The sequence below is a fragment of the Sturnus vulgaris genome, chromosome 22, assembly GCF_052056855.1.
Source record: "Sturnus vulgaris isolate bStuVul1 chromosome 22, bStuVul1.hap1, whole genome shotgun sequence".
Lineage (NCBI taxonomy): Eukaryota > Metazoa > Chordata > Aves > Passeriformes > Sturnidae > Sturnus > Sturnus vulgaris.
Window position 1 is genome coordinate 9,088,903 of NC_142264.1, and position 12,267 is coordinate 9,101,169.

Genomic DNA, 12,267 nt, shown 5'->3' on the forward strand with positions numbered 1-12,267 from the left:
TTTGTGGTTTTTTTTTTTTAAGCCATTTTTTTTTTTTTTTCTCCATGTTTTTAATGCTTGTCCCCGATGTTTCAACAATGGTAAAAAATAAATCAGTTCATTGAAACCTCATAGCGTGTGGCTTAAAAATCAATCCAAGGTGCCCAGCGTGGAGCAAAGGGATGGGAACAGACGAGCTGGTGGCATCTGGGATCTTGTCACCGTGTCACATCTGTCCATCCCAGCCAGCCCAGGTCCTCTATAATATATATTTCGTTCATTTTATCTTTAAAAAAAGGAGGGGGGGGGGTAAAACTGGTTTTCTTCAGGAATTAGTGTCTTGTAAAATCCTCTTCAGCCTTCTCTCTCTAAAACCACTCAAGGGAAGGGGTGAGGGGAATTCCTTCACGGAGGAACCCAACACTGAGACAGCAACAGGGCGTGGACCAGAGCTGGTTTGAACGGAGAAAATCCAGGAGGGAGAGAGCCAGGGGTCACAGGGACTGGAAAGATTCTGGGATTCTTCTCATCAGATGAGAAAAAAGCCGTGGGGTTTGGAGAGAATTGAGGGTAGTTGTAGGGCCCCACCACAACGTCCTGCGAGATGGGGGAGGAATCATCCATTTTTATATATATATATATATATAAAAAGAAGAAAAAAAAAAAAAAAAAAAAAACGAAAACAAAAAACCAACCAACCAACCAAAAAACCAATCAAACCAACAAAAAACCAACCAGCACAACCTGCCCCGGGGCTGTGCCAAGCAAACCCAGAGCCAGCACCTCCCGCTCCCTCCCAGAAACGAGGTCCCATCAAGTATCCAGAGTTTATTGTGGGAGAACTGGAGGTCGGTGGGCGGGAGGGATCCAGGCAATGAGCGACAAAGGAGCGACATTCCAGGACGGGCGGCTCTCCCCGGCTCTGACAACACTCAGCACGTTCAGAGAGGAGGCCAGGACAGCTCGGGTGGCAAAAAAAAAAAAAAAAAAAAAAAAAAAAAAGCAACAGCCACCCCTGCACACACAGCTGTGAAAGCCAGCAGCTTTCCAGGAGCAGGGAGGGGAGAACATCACGGAGGCGGGATCTGCTTTCACTCCTTCCTCAAGTAACAGTCGGTGGCACAGCCCTAAGTGTCACAAACCCTGGGCTTTCCTTGAGCGGGGTTCTTTCTTTCTTTTTTTTTTTTTTTTCCTTTCCTTTTTTTCCTTTTTTTTTTTTTTTTAATTTTCTGTGTAGTTCTGCGTGGGTTTTGTTTTTATTTTTATTTTCTCTGTCTTCTTTCTGTCGGAAGGGACCTCCAGGCAGAATGTGGGTGCTGGGGTGAGGGGTCGGGGTCAGAAGGGCGCGGTGGCCGTGGCCGAGCTGGTGTCGGGGAGCCCGTTCTCCTGCGTGCCCTGCGCCGACGTGCTCGCCTGCCGCTGGGCCAGCGCCGAGCTCGAGTGTTTGCACTTGGGTGAACCACACTGACAGCTGAAGAATTTGCCTTTGATGTCCCAGAACCTGTCCCCGTAGTCGAAGCTGCAAGAGAGAGAGACACGGGAGGGGTCAGGGAACGGCCAAGGGAGGGGAGGGAGCAGGACATCGGTGCTGCCACAGCTTGGGAGAATCCTGGGCTGGTTTGGGCTGGAGAAACCTCAAAGATCATCCCATTCCACGGGCAGGGACACTTTCCATTCGAGCTCCATCCAACCCGGCCTTGGACAGCTCCAGGGACGGGGCGGCCACAGCTCCTCTGGGCAATCTGTGCCTCACAGCCCTCATTGTACAGGACTTCTTCATCTAATACAATCCAGCCAGTGGGAGCCATTCCCTGTGTCCTGTCCCTCCATCCCTTGTCCCCAGTCCCTCTCCAGCTCTCCTGGAGCCCCTTTAGGCCCTGGCAGGGACTCTGAGCTCTCCCTGGATCCTTCTCCTCTCCAGCTGAGCACCCCCAGCTCTCCCAGCCTGGCTCCAGCCCTGGGAGCAGCTCTGGAGCCTCCTCTGGATCTCTCCAGCAGCTCCAGCTCCTTCCTGTGCTGGTTCCAGGGCTGGGGCAGCTCTGCAGGTGGGGTCTCACCTGAGCCCAGGGGCAGAGGGGCAGAATCCCCCCTCCCCTGCTGCCCACGCTGGGCTCAGCCCAGGGCAGGGGGTTCAGGGCTATCAGTGGCCACAGCCAGGCCCAGCCTGGGGCTTTGCAAACTTCAGGGGGACGCTGAGGGACCCTGGGGACAAAGGCAAGGGATGGAGTGACCCGGCTGGGCAGCAGCAGGGCTCTCAGAGGTGGCAGGGGGGGCACGTACCCGATCTCCTCTCCAGCCTCTATGTGCCTGGTGCTGAAGAAGGCGATCCTGGGGAAGCGCAGGTCCTGGTGGGACATGAACACCCGCACCGGGATCAGGTTGGGCTCGCACAGGTGGTTGATGAAGCGGCTGATGTTGCCATAGAAACGGGCATCGATGCAGTAAACCTCTCCATCCTGGGGACAAACAGGGCACAGGTCACTAGGGCACCCTGGGGTTGGGGTTTATTGCCTTAAAGCAATCATCAGGCTGTTGGTCTCTCCAGCAACACTCCAGAGAGCTCCAGGAACAGGGCAGGGCACTCACTGTGGCTTTGAAAGCACACACACAGACTTCTATATTCAATTTATAACCAACAGTACCCTGAAAGCAGAGTTTATTGCACAGCACTCTGACCCCACACACCCCTAGAGCTGTTTTTTAACACTCTGGCACACCAGTTCTCCCAGTCCAAGCACCAGTTTGGCAGAATGGGATTGATGTTCAGTGCTGACTCCTTACAGGTACCAGCCCCTGGATATGGGAACAGGCATCTGTTCTGTCCTCTAATTGAACATGACAGCTTGAAAACACAAAGCCAGAGCCTTGAGAAAACACAGGGTTTTGCAGATAAGAGTGAAAGTGAGAACACAGAAATTCCCTTTCCAGAGAGCCCAGAGAGCAGTAATACTTTGTTTTCCTTGAAAATAAAAGAACCCCCCTCAGGGCTTTTTTATTCCAGCAGAGAATGACTGTGCAAAGCAGAGGCTTTAATTACAGAAGCTAATTTCAGTTGCAAAGAGGCCAAAAGCAAAAGGATCCATTAGTGGTGCTCCAAGTCCCTTTTGGACAAGCACCTCAGATCGTTAATGGATGAGTTGTGCCAGCTCACACTCAGGGGTGCAGAAAAACATCCCCAGAACTGGGGGAGGCATCAGCCCAAAGGGCCTTGGGCACACACAGTGTCCCCAGCTCTGCTTCCATCAATCAGTGACTTCACTCCCTCAGTTTCATCCATGGAAATGCCATGGTGGGGCAGGATGGGACACTCACCTCACACAGGGCTGTGAGTGACAACTCCAGGGACAGGGACACCAGAAATGAAAACACAGACAACAGAAATGACAACCCAGACAACAGAAATGACAACCCAACCACTCTCACCACAGCACAAGTCCATTCAAGCCTTTCCTTCGAGGCACAGCAGGACCTGGAAGCCCCCCAGGGCTGGGATTCACACCCTTGGCAATGCCCCATCACCCTGCAGGACACAGGACCTGCCCAGCCTGATGGGCACATTTAACCAACCCCCAGTGATTTGGTGCCTGGTTTTCTCCAGATGCTCCACCTTGGTCTCCCTTCCTGCTTCCCTGAAGGATTCCCAGGAGCCAGCACAGAGGTTTTCCCTCAGGCAGGGCAGGGCCCAGGTGGGCTCTTGCTCATAAACCAGGCTAAAGTCCTTTTCAACTTCTTAATTACAGTCTGGCCCCCTGACCCCATCAGACTCATTATTTATCTTTTCTCAGCTCTTGAAATGTGTGTTGCTTTAAAAAAAGAAGAGGACAAAAAATAAAGCAAAGCTTCTTTGTCATAAGCTGATGACACAAACAAGGCACAGAGTGTTTTACAGCCTTTCTTGGAAGCCACCCCACTCCTGGAGTCCCCAGCTCACCTTTTCTCACTTCTCCTTTCCCAGGGGGAATCTGAAGTCATGGCCTTGCTTAAAACTTTTAGACTGTACTTTGTAAAGCAAAATTTCTGCCCTGAGAGCCCTCACAGAGCAGTGCAGGGGAACAAACAGCAGAACAAGCCCCTGCCAGGGTGTCTGATGGATCTTTTCTGAGTGAACAGGGTTGGTTGTTTTGTTTTTTTTTACTCTTTCAGTTCATCATCACTTTATGAAGAACTCACAGAGCTGCCAATCACACAGGTGCCAGGTTGGGAGTACCAAAACCAGGAAAATTGACCTCAGGATGCTCCAAGGGGTTTGACAGAAGAGCACCTTGCTCAAAAGTGGTGTGGGCAGCACATGTTGGTTCTGCTGCCCTTTAAACCAGCTCTTACTCTCACTTAACCACGTTTCCACTAAAGCACAGCAATTGTGTTCTCTGCAGGATTGTGCTGCACATCTGTGGGACACATATTGAGAAAGTAAGAAAATTACAGCCTGAAAGATATTCCAGGCTGGAGCTTTTCAGCTCTATTCCCAGCCAATAAGCTGGTCCAGCTCAAGGCTAGGGAGAATTTCTCCCAGGGTGATAACTTGGTCAAAATTAAAAGGAATTAATAATATGATAGAGCACCTGTTGTGGTGTGTGCCCAGGCCCTGGCAATGGGGTGTCTTCTCTCTGAACTAATCACCTTTTCTCTACTCTTGGAGTTGCAGTCATGCTATAAAACCAAGTGTGTTTCTGAATAAACTTGGCTCTTTCTTCCTGTCATGACAGACGCCCATGTAGCTGTGCATCTTATTTCTGCCTCACTTAAAGGGTTAAAACCCCTTTCCAGATGGAGACAAGCATTTTTGGGCTTTTTGAGGAGTCAGGACCTGGGGTGAGCCTGGCTGGACCCTGCACACACAGTACCTTGTTGTCCAGGTCGAACAGGTAGGAGTCCTCCTCACGGACATCGGCCTCCGAGTCAGAGATCAGCTCCCCAACGTACCTGTGGGACAGGGACAGGCAGGAATGAGCTCCTGTCATCTCAGGCCTGAACACCTCTTTTAGGGCAGACACAAACACAGGGATGCAGCCCAGACACAGATGGGCAACCACAGCCACAGTGCTGGCCAGCTCCAAACAGAGCCAGCAAACAGAGAGCTCTGTTCATTCCAGCAGTGAAAATCTGGCTCCAAACTCCACTTCTTCAGAGCAACACTTCAATAAAATTAAAAATTATGTTAATGACACTAAAACCACTTTAATATTAAAAATAAATTTATTTTTTCCTGAGGACTAAGTTTCCTTTTGCCAATCTCTCTGTTGGCCAAGATCAACACGTGAATCCAAATCTCCTGAAGTTCCTGGTCAGACTCAGCTTGTCCCACAACCACTGCAGTGCTCATGCTGTTCACATCCCAAAATAAAACATTTGTGTCTACTCCTCAAGTATTTTCCAGGATATTTCGAGCAATTATGGGCTACACCACTTCAAAAGTTTTGGTTTAAAAGTCTTAGGTCTAACCTAACCTGGCAGGATCCCTGGAAAGATCTGGGCTTCCTTCTCAATCCCTCCTGAGGCAGAACAAATGTGAGCTGTGGTCCCAGCTAAGCCACCTGTTGTAAAAGCAGGTGCCAGGCAGGTCCTCCAAGGAGAGTGGAGCAGGTGAAGCTTGGCCAGGGCTTGCTGAGAATGGCCAAATGCACCCCCACAGCCTGACAGGTCTGGGTTTGATGCAAACTCCCTTGTTGTAGGAGCTCCCACAGCACTGCTGTTCCCACCTCTGTCTCCCTATCTCCATTTGAAGTAGTTTTGGACTGTCAAGGTCCAAACCCTGAGCTGCTTTAGTCAAAGTAAGAGACTCAGAGTGGAGGGACTGAGGGAGGATGTGAGAAAGCAGCAGCAGCACAGCAGCTTTTCAAATATCCAAGGCCAGGGTTTGGAGCAATCTGGGATAGTGAAGGTGTCCCTGCCCATGGCAGAGATGAGATTTAAGGACCCTCCCAGCCCACACCAGTCTGTGTTTCTGTGATTTTGGTATCTAAGTGTTCCCAGCCTGCAATGAAACACTGATTATTTCAAGCAAAGGATTCACCACATAAATAAATATCCTTTGCAGCATCAACAGAATTTCCATGGCCAGCAGCCACTCCCACAGCATTCCTGCAGCCCTCAGGCATATTCCAAGTGTTAAACAACTGCCTCCAATCCCCCTGGGGCTCAAGGCAGCATTTTACTCCAAGGCTGGGGAGGAGAAGAGCCAGGAAATATGAACCTGGAGAGGATCCCTGAGCTCTGTGACCAGGGATTTTTGGCTGTAACTCCCAAATGGGAGCCTCCTGTTTGCCCTCAGTGCTCCACTACTGGAAATCACCCACTCCTTGGAGGCCTAAAGCATAGAAAGGTGGCCAGAAAGGGAGAGAAATTGCTGTGGAAAGGCCCAGCAGGCAGCAGCAGCTGAGAACAGCTGAATAATTCTGCCCACAGAGGCCCAGGGACAGCCACTGCAGGTTTATAATTCCATGAAATAAAATACCACAATCAAATTTTAAACCGTTGGTTTAATGCTCCTTTAAAGTCTATTCCTGGAACTCATTTCCTTTCCAAGGCTGTTTACAGATCCTAACAGGCCCCTGATTTTCCAGGCCCAGAGTTAGGGATGTGCAAGGGGTGCATGTTCCTCCCAAAAAGCAGCAGGAGCCCCTTCATTTAAGAACTCCTGTGGTCAAGGCAGTGTCTTTGTCCCCAGCAGGATGTTCAGCACACTGAACAAATAACTCCATCCCAGAGCTTCACAGGGCCACTCATCACTGCTCAAACAGCCTGCACTTGAGTGAGGCTGGAACAGGGGATCCTGGAGGTCTTTTCCAACCCTAAAGATTCTTTGATCACAGGGGATTCCATGCAAAAACCAAGAGCAATGACAGTCCCCAGCACAGGCTCCAGTGTTTTCCACAGGACGTGGGAGACAGGAGCCCTGGGGCTTCTGTGCCTGAAGGTGTGGCTGAAACACCTGGCACCTTCCTGAAGCACCACTGGAACAGAAAGCAAATATTCAAAAAAACATAAATGGACGCAAAAGGAACAGACCAGATGTTCTGGCTTCTGCATCCCACTAATTCCAGCTTCTCCAACAAAAGTCAGCAGCAGCTGTGCTGTTTCCAGAAGGAGCAGCTCCACCACCTACCAACCAAGCATGAACAGAACACATCCAAGCCAACCCACAGCAGCAGCACAGGGTGAGCAACAGCAGCTCTGAACAGCACCAAATTCTGAGGCCAGGGAGAAACCTGAGCATGAGCACAGCCCTGAGGAGCTGCAGAGCCTGAAGGCTCCATGGGAGCCCTGTGGGACAGGAGGGTGACACTGCCACACCTCCCCTCACCAAGCTGCTGCTCCCAGGGCTGTGCTGAAGGGACAGGAGGCAGTTACAGCATCCCAGAATCATCAGGGTTGGCACAGACCTTCAGGACCATTGAGTCTAATGATGAACCCAGCACCACCACGATCACCCCAAACCACGTCCCCAGCTGCCACATCCAGAGGTGGTGACTCCAGCACCTCCCTGGGTGATTTATTCCAATGCCTGACCACTCCTCCAGCAAAAAGCCATTTTCACATCTCTGATCTGAAGCTCCCCTGGTGCACCTTGAGGCCATTTCCCCTTGTCCTTTCAATGATTCCCTGGGAGCACAGCCCGACCCCCCCGGCTGTCCCCTCCTGTCAGGGAGTTGTGCAGAGCCACAAGGGCCCCCCTGAGCCTCCTTTTCTCCAGGCTGAGCCCCTTCCCAGCTCCCTCAGCCTCTCCTGGTGCCTGTGAAGAGTTACAGGATAAAGGTCACACCAATACAATGATCCTTCCAAAGCAGAGTAATAACCACTGGACAAAGCAATTGCCCAGCCAGGGCTCTGATGCAGATGTTCAACCCAAAATGTTCTGCCACAGGAGCTGATCCCGGGGTCTGCTGTGCCCTGGCAGCCCTGGGCACTGCCAGCACTGGGGCTGCTTTCCAGAGAGGAGGAAAAGAAGGAACCAGGTCTATGGGATGCTCATAGAGAATGACAGGAAGGACTCCTGGAGCCCTCATGGAGGATTTGGGTTTGGTGAGAGAACGAGTGACAGAGGAGGAATGTGCATGGGCACGACATTCATTAGCTCAGCTGTTTAGTAAGCAGCTCATTTAGCTAATGAAGCCAGTACCCAGCAGTGAAACAGTGCCAGCAGCTCCTGGCAGGGGTGGGGACAGCCAGGCTGTGGGATCTGCACCCCACCAGCCCCACGTGCTCTGCAATGTCTGTGTCCATCACCCTTCCCTGGGCTGCCTGCTCCTCCTGTGTGCTGGCACTCCAGCAGGATTTGGCCAAGTCACTGCCCTTTGCCTTGGGAGCAGTTTACTCACAGTTTACTCAGTTCCTGGGCACTGCACCACGTCTCTGGACCCTTGGTGCTTATGGACAGCCCTGAGATATTCCCCACAAACAGCACCTTTTGGCTTTATCTCTAAAAAAATATTTTAGCAGCTGGCAGCTCCTGATACAGAAGAAATGCTTGGCCAATTCACTGCAGAATTACCTTTTTCTTTATTGTTTTCTTTTAAATACTGCAATAATCTTCCTCAACCCCCCACCCAATTCTATAACACATCAATAACTAGTTCTAAAAACCACCAGCACCTATTTCCACGATGGACATGAGTTACCTTATTTAGAAGGTGTTCAGTCACTGTAGTATTGCAATGAAGGAAACATTTTCCAAACTATTAATGAAGTACATATACCACTTTAAAGCCTCAAACCGTGGGGTCTGATGACAGGTTTTTCACTAAACATAAATCTGAACATTTCTGTGCCTAAGTACTTTATTGAGTCATGGCCAAAACATGTGCTTATCCCCAATGCTTCATTGTTTTGCTGAATCAGACTAAAGCCAGAGCTGTGACACTGGAAAACCTCTGGAGAAGTCAGGATTGAAGCAAAAAAAGTTGTAGTGTCCCATACGTGTGGCAAACACGGGAGTTGAGCACATTTTGCAGCACAACCCAAATGTGTTTTTCCCTCATCACCTGTGTTTCACAGGGAGAAGAGATGAGCACAGATCCCAGCAAGACAGAGGGTGGTGGAGAAAGCACCACACTATGAGGACAGAGAGAGCAGGAAGGGGAGTCAGGAAACCTCTGGCTGAGGGCAGGCAGCTGGGCTCAATGCCAGCTTGATTTGCATGAAAACCTCTCCTTGAAGGGCAGCAAACCATGTGTGCCCTGGGCAAGTGCTGAGGCTGCTGAGACAATGGAAGCTGAACAACCTACTCCTGGATTTGGGAAGTGTTGGGGTTTTTGGGATGATGGAAGCTGCACAACTCACTCAGTGCTGGATTTGGGAAGTGCAGGGGTTTTTGGGATGATGGAAGCTGCACAACTCACTCAGTGCTGGATTTGGGAAGTGCAGGGGTTTTTGGGATGATGGAAGCTGCACAACTCACTCAGTGCTGGATTTGGGAATGGATGGGATTTGCTGGGATGATGGAAGCTGCACAACTCACTCAGTGCTGGATTTGGGAATGGATGGGATTTGCTGGGATGATGGAAGCTGCACAACTCACTCAGTGCTGGATTTGGGAATGGATGGGATTTGCTGGGCTGGTGAAAGCTGAACTTACTCGCACACGAAGGTTCCCAGAGGAATGTCCTGCATCGTCCGCACTCCCCAGCCCATCTTTTGTGTCCTGTAAAGCTGCAACCGAGTCCTGCAAAAGAGGGAAAGAAGAAATGAAGCCACACTGATAGCAGCACTCCATGGAAAGAATGAATTTTCATGGAGAGATGAGCAAAAAGCCAGCACCTTCCATCACCACACACTCCCAGGGGATTTTAATATTCACCCTCTCGTTCTCAGCCTGCAGGGATGCTCCACTCCCACAGCTCCCAGCTGTGGGCAGATGCTGGCATGGAAACATCCCAGGGACAAGGGACAGGTGCCAGTCAGCCCCTTCTGCCTGCCCAGGTGCACGCCAAGGGGCTGGGGAAGAGGAGACAGGGCTGGATGCTCTGTGTGATGATGATTTACAGAGGATATCAGAATCCCACCAGCAGCATTTCCTTCCTCTCCATGCAGCCCTGGGCAAAGCAGGGAAGGTGGAAGGGGATTTACAGCAGTGGAGGTGTGCAGGGAGTGGTGCTGAGGGAGAAGGCAGGGAGCTCCCAGGGACTAAAGAACACCTTGAGCTAAGTGCTCTGACCCCTCTGCCCTCTGCCAAAGCCAGGGCATTCAGCAATTCCATCATATCCAGCTGCCTGGCTGAAAGACAAGAAAGAAAAGCTGCAACTTGAGACTTCTTGGTGTAATAGCTGCTCTGTGGAATTTTACTGATGGGGTTTATAGGCAGAGAAACAATCCTGTAAGTCATTCTGCCTCGTGCTCAGCCAGAACCTGAGTTAAGTGCAGGATGAACAGTCTCCAGGGCTAGGAAAAGCTTGCTCTATCCCTGAGGGAACCAAAACCCACTCTCAGCAATGCTGTTACCGGAATTAAGTGAAATCTGATGCTCACCTTAACTTCACCCTGTTGCTTTTCCCAGTACTTCTCTTGCCCCCACCCACTCCCTCCTGCACTGTCAGCTCAAACCAAGGGATGTGAATTTTATGCTGTTTGCCCACAGCTTCACCAGGGCAAACCACGACCTCGGGGGAGTGATTGCTCTCAGAGAAGTGGGGTCTAACGCTGGGTTTGGGGCTTGGGGAAGCTCCCCCAGCTTTTGGCTTGTCCATCAGAGCAGAGCAGAGCCCAGCTCAGATCTGACACCAGCAGCAGGGGGACCACGGCTCTGAGCTGAGTCTGCCAGCTGAGCTGGGCCAGGCTGCCAGCTGGATACGTGTGCTCTGCCAGGCAGAGTTCATTTGGAGCCAATCTGATAAAGCAAACACTGAAAATGGAGCAGCAGCACCCCTGTGTCAGCTGCAGCCCCAAGGCAGACCTTGCCCCCTGCCTCCCCAGGGACTGTGAGCTCTGCCCAGCACCTGACCCTCCTTCCCAGCAGAGCTGCTCTCCCCAGCTCGTGGTTGGGTTCCCAACCCTTCTCATCTTTCAGAAAAAAACATTTTAGCAAGTCAAAAAGTGCAAAAGCAACAGCTCCGGCTGTACAGCTCCTAAAGAAACACCCACGGAGTCACTCGGAGCCTGGCAGGGAAAACCAGAGAAAGGTAAAGTTCTCAGGAAACACATCCAGTTTCTTCCTTGCTTATTTTTAACGCTGCAAAATGTCATTGAAACTACAAAGCTTGCAAAAAGAAGTGTTGTCAGCACTACAAAGAAATTCTAAAGTCTTTTCTTTTCCAGTGGGATGCCTTTGAATTCAGTGCAGAGGCAAATCTACCATAGCAGAGGTCCAAACCAAAACATTGACATTTTTAGCCAGTTACCAAAATCCCAACAGTCTAACCTGCAGCAGTGAGGCCAAGAGGCACCCAGTTCAGGGGGAATCATGCCAAGAACCTGGAAATTTTAAGCAGCCAAGTCTGGGCATGCTGGCCTGTATTTCTAATCTAGACTGCTGGCTTACAAGACTTGCTGAATTCAGCCTCTGCAGCTCTGCTGCTGCCATGTCCTTCTCAGCTCTCCCCCTGAGACACCACACTTGGGCTGTGCATGCAATCCCACATTTTCTATGTTTTATGGTCAGCTGATGAAAGAACCCTGCAGCTCCCACCTGATGGTGCCATGGGCACCACGGGCAGGGTGCAAATATTAACTGAGATGTTAATTGAGCTCATCAACCCACTGCTGCTTCATTCCCACCAGCAGCATGCAGGAACCCACTTCCATCCCACCAGCCCCAGCTTCTGTGCTGGGTTTTGTGGGATTATGGGTGAGCTGAGAGCCAGAAAGCTCCTGGCTTTGGGGTTGTTCCTGGCCAGATCTGCTGTGTTTGGCCCTCCTGCTCACCTGAGGCCATTCTGCACCACACGGTTCCTGCAGGTTCTCCAGCACGAGCACGCGTGGTTGCACTCGAAGATCAGGGGGGGCTCAGCCATGTTGAACTCAGGCAGGAGTCGGCCATCCTGAGCAGAGAGACACCCCAGACTGGTTATTTGTCTGCTCCTGGGATCCCCAAAACCGCGGGCAGACATTCCCCCTCAGGGTAAAATCCCCACGGTGGAGTCGTGCCCCAAGCTCCCCAAAGCCAGTGGCAGAGCTCAGGCTCTGCAGTGGTTCTGCTCTGCCCTGACAGCAGCACAGTCACCACTGTCACCCACAGCTGACAAACAGCCAGAGAATTTAGATTTTTGCTGCCTGCCATCACCCTACACAGCATTAAAAAAATACATCCCGGTGCTGTGCAGAGAAGTGGTGTGCATCATCATCATTATTGCCATT

General features: G+C 51.0%; 1 protein-coding gene across 16 annotated transcripts in view; it reads right to left on the bottom strand.

Annotated features, from left to right (window-relative positions):
• Positions 1-25: 25 nt before the first annotated feature.
• EHMT1 (euchromatic histone lysine methyltransferase 1) overlaps positions 26-12,267 on the bottom strand; it is a 118,692-nt gene continuing 106,450 nt past the window's right edge. For all 16 annotated transcript variants that reach the window (XM_088177705.1, XM_014881003.2, XM_088177704.1 and 13 more), the window contains 5 exons: positions 11,836-11,951; positions 9,554-9,640; positions 4,824-4,902; positions 2,260-2,435; positions 26-1,498 (listed from right to left, as the gene is read on the bottom strand). In XM_088177705.1, the coding sequence (XP_088033831.1) occupies positions 1,315-1,498; positions 2,260-2,435; positions 4,824-4,902; positions 9,554-9,640; positions 11,836-11,951 (642 nt within the window). In that variant the 3' untranslated portion in view covers positions 26-1,314. The remainder of the gene's footprint in view (positions 1,499-2,259; positions 2,436-4,823; positions 4,903-9,553; positions 9,641-11,835; positions 11,952-12,267) is intronic.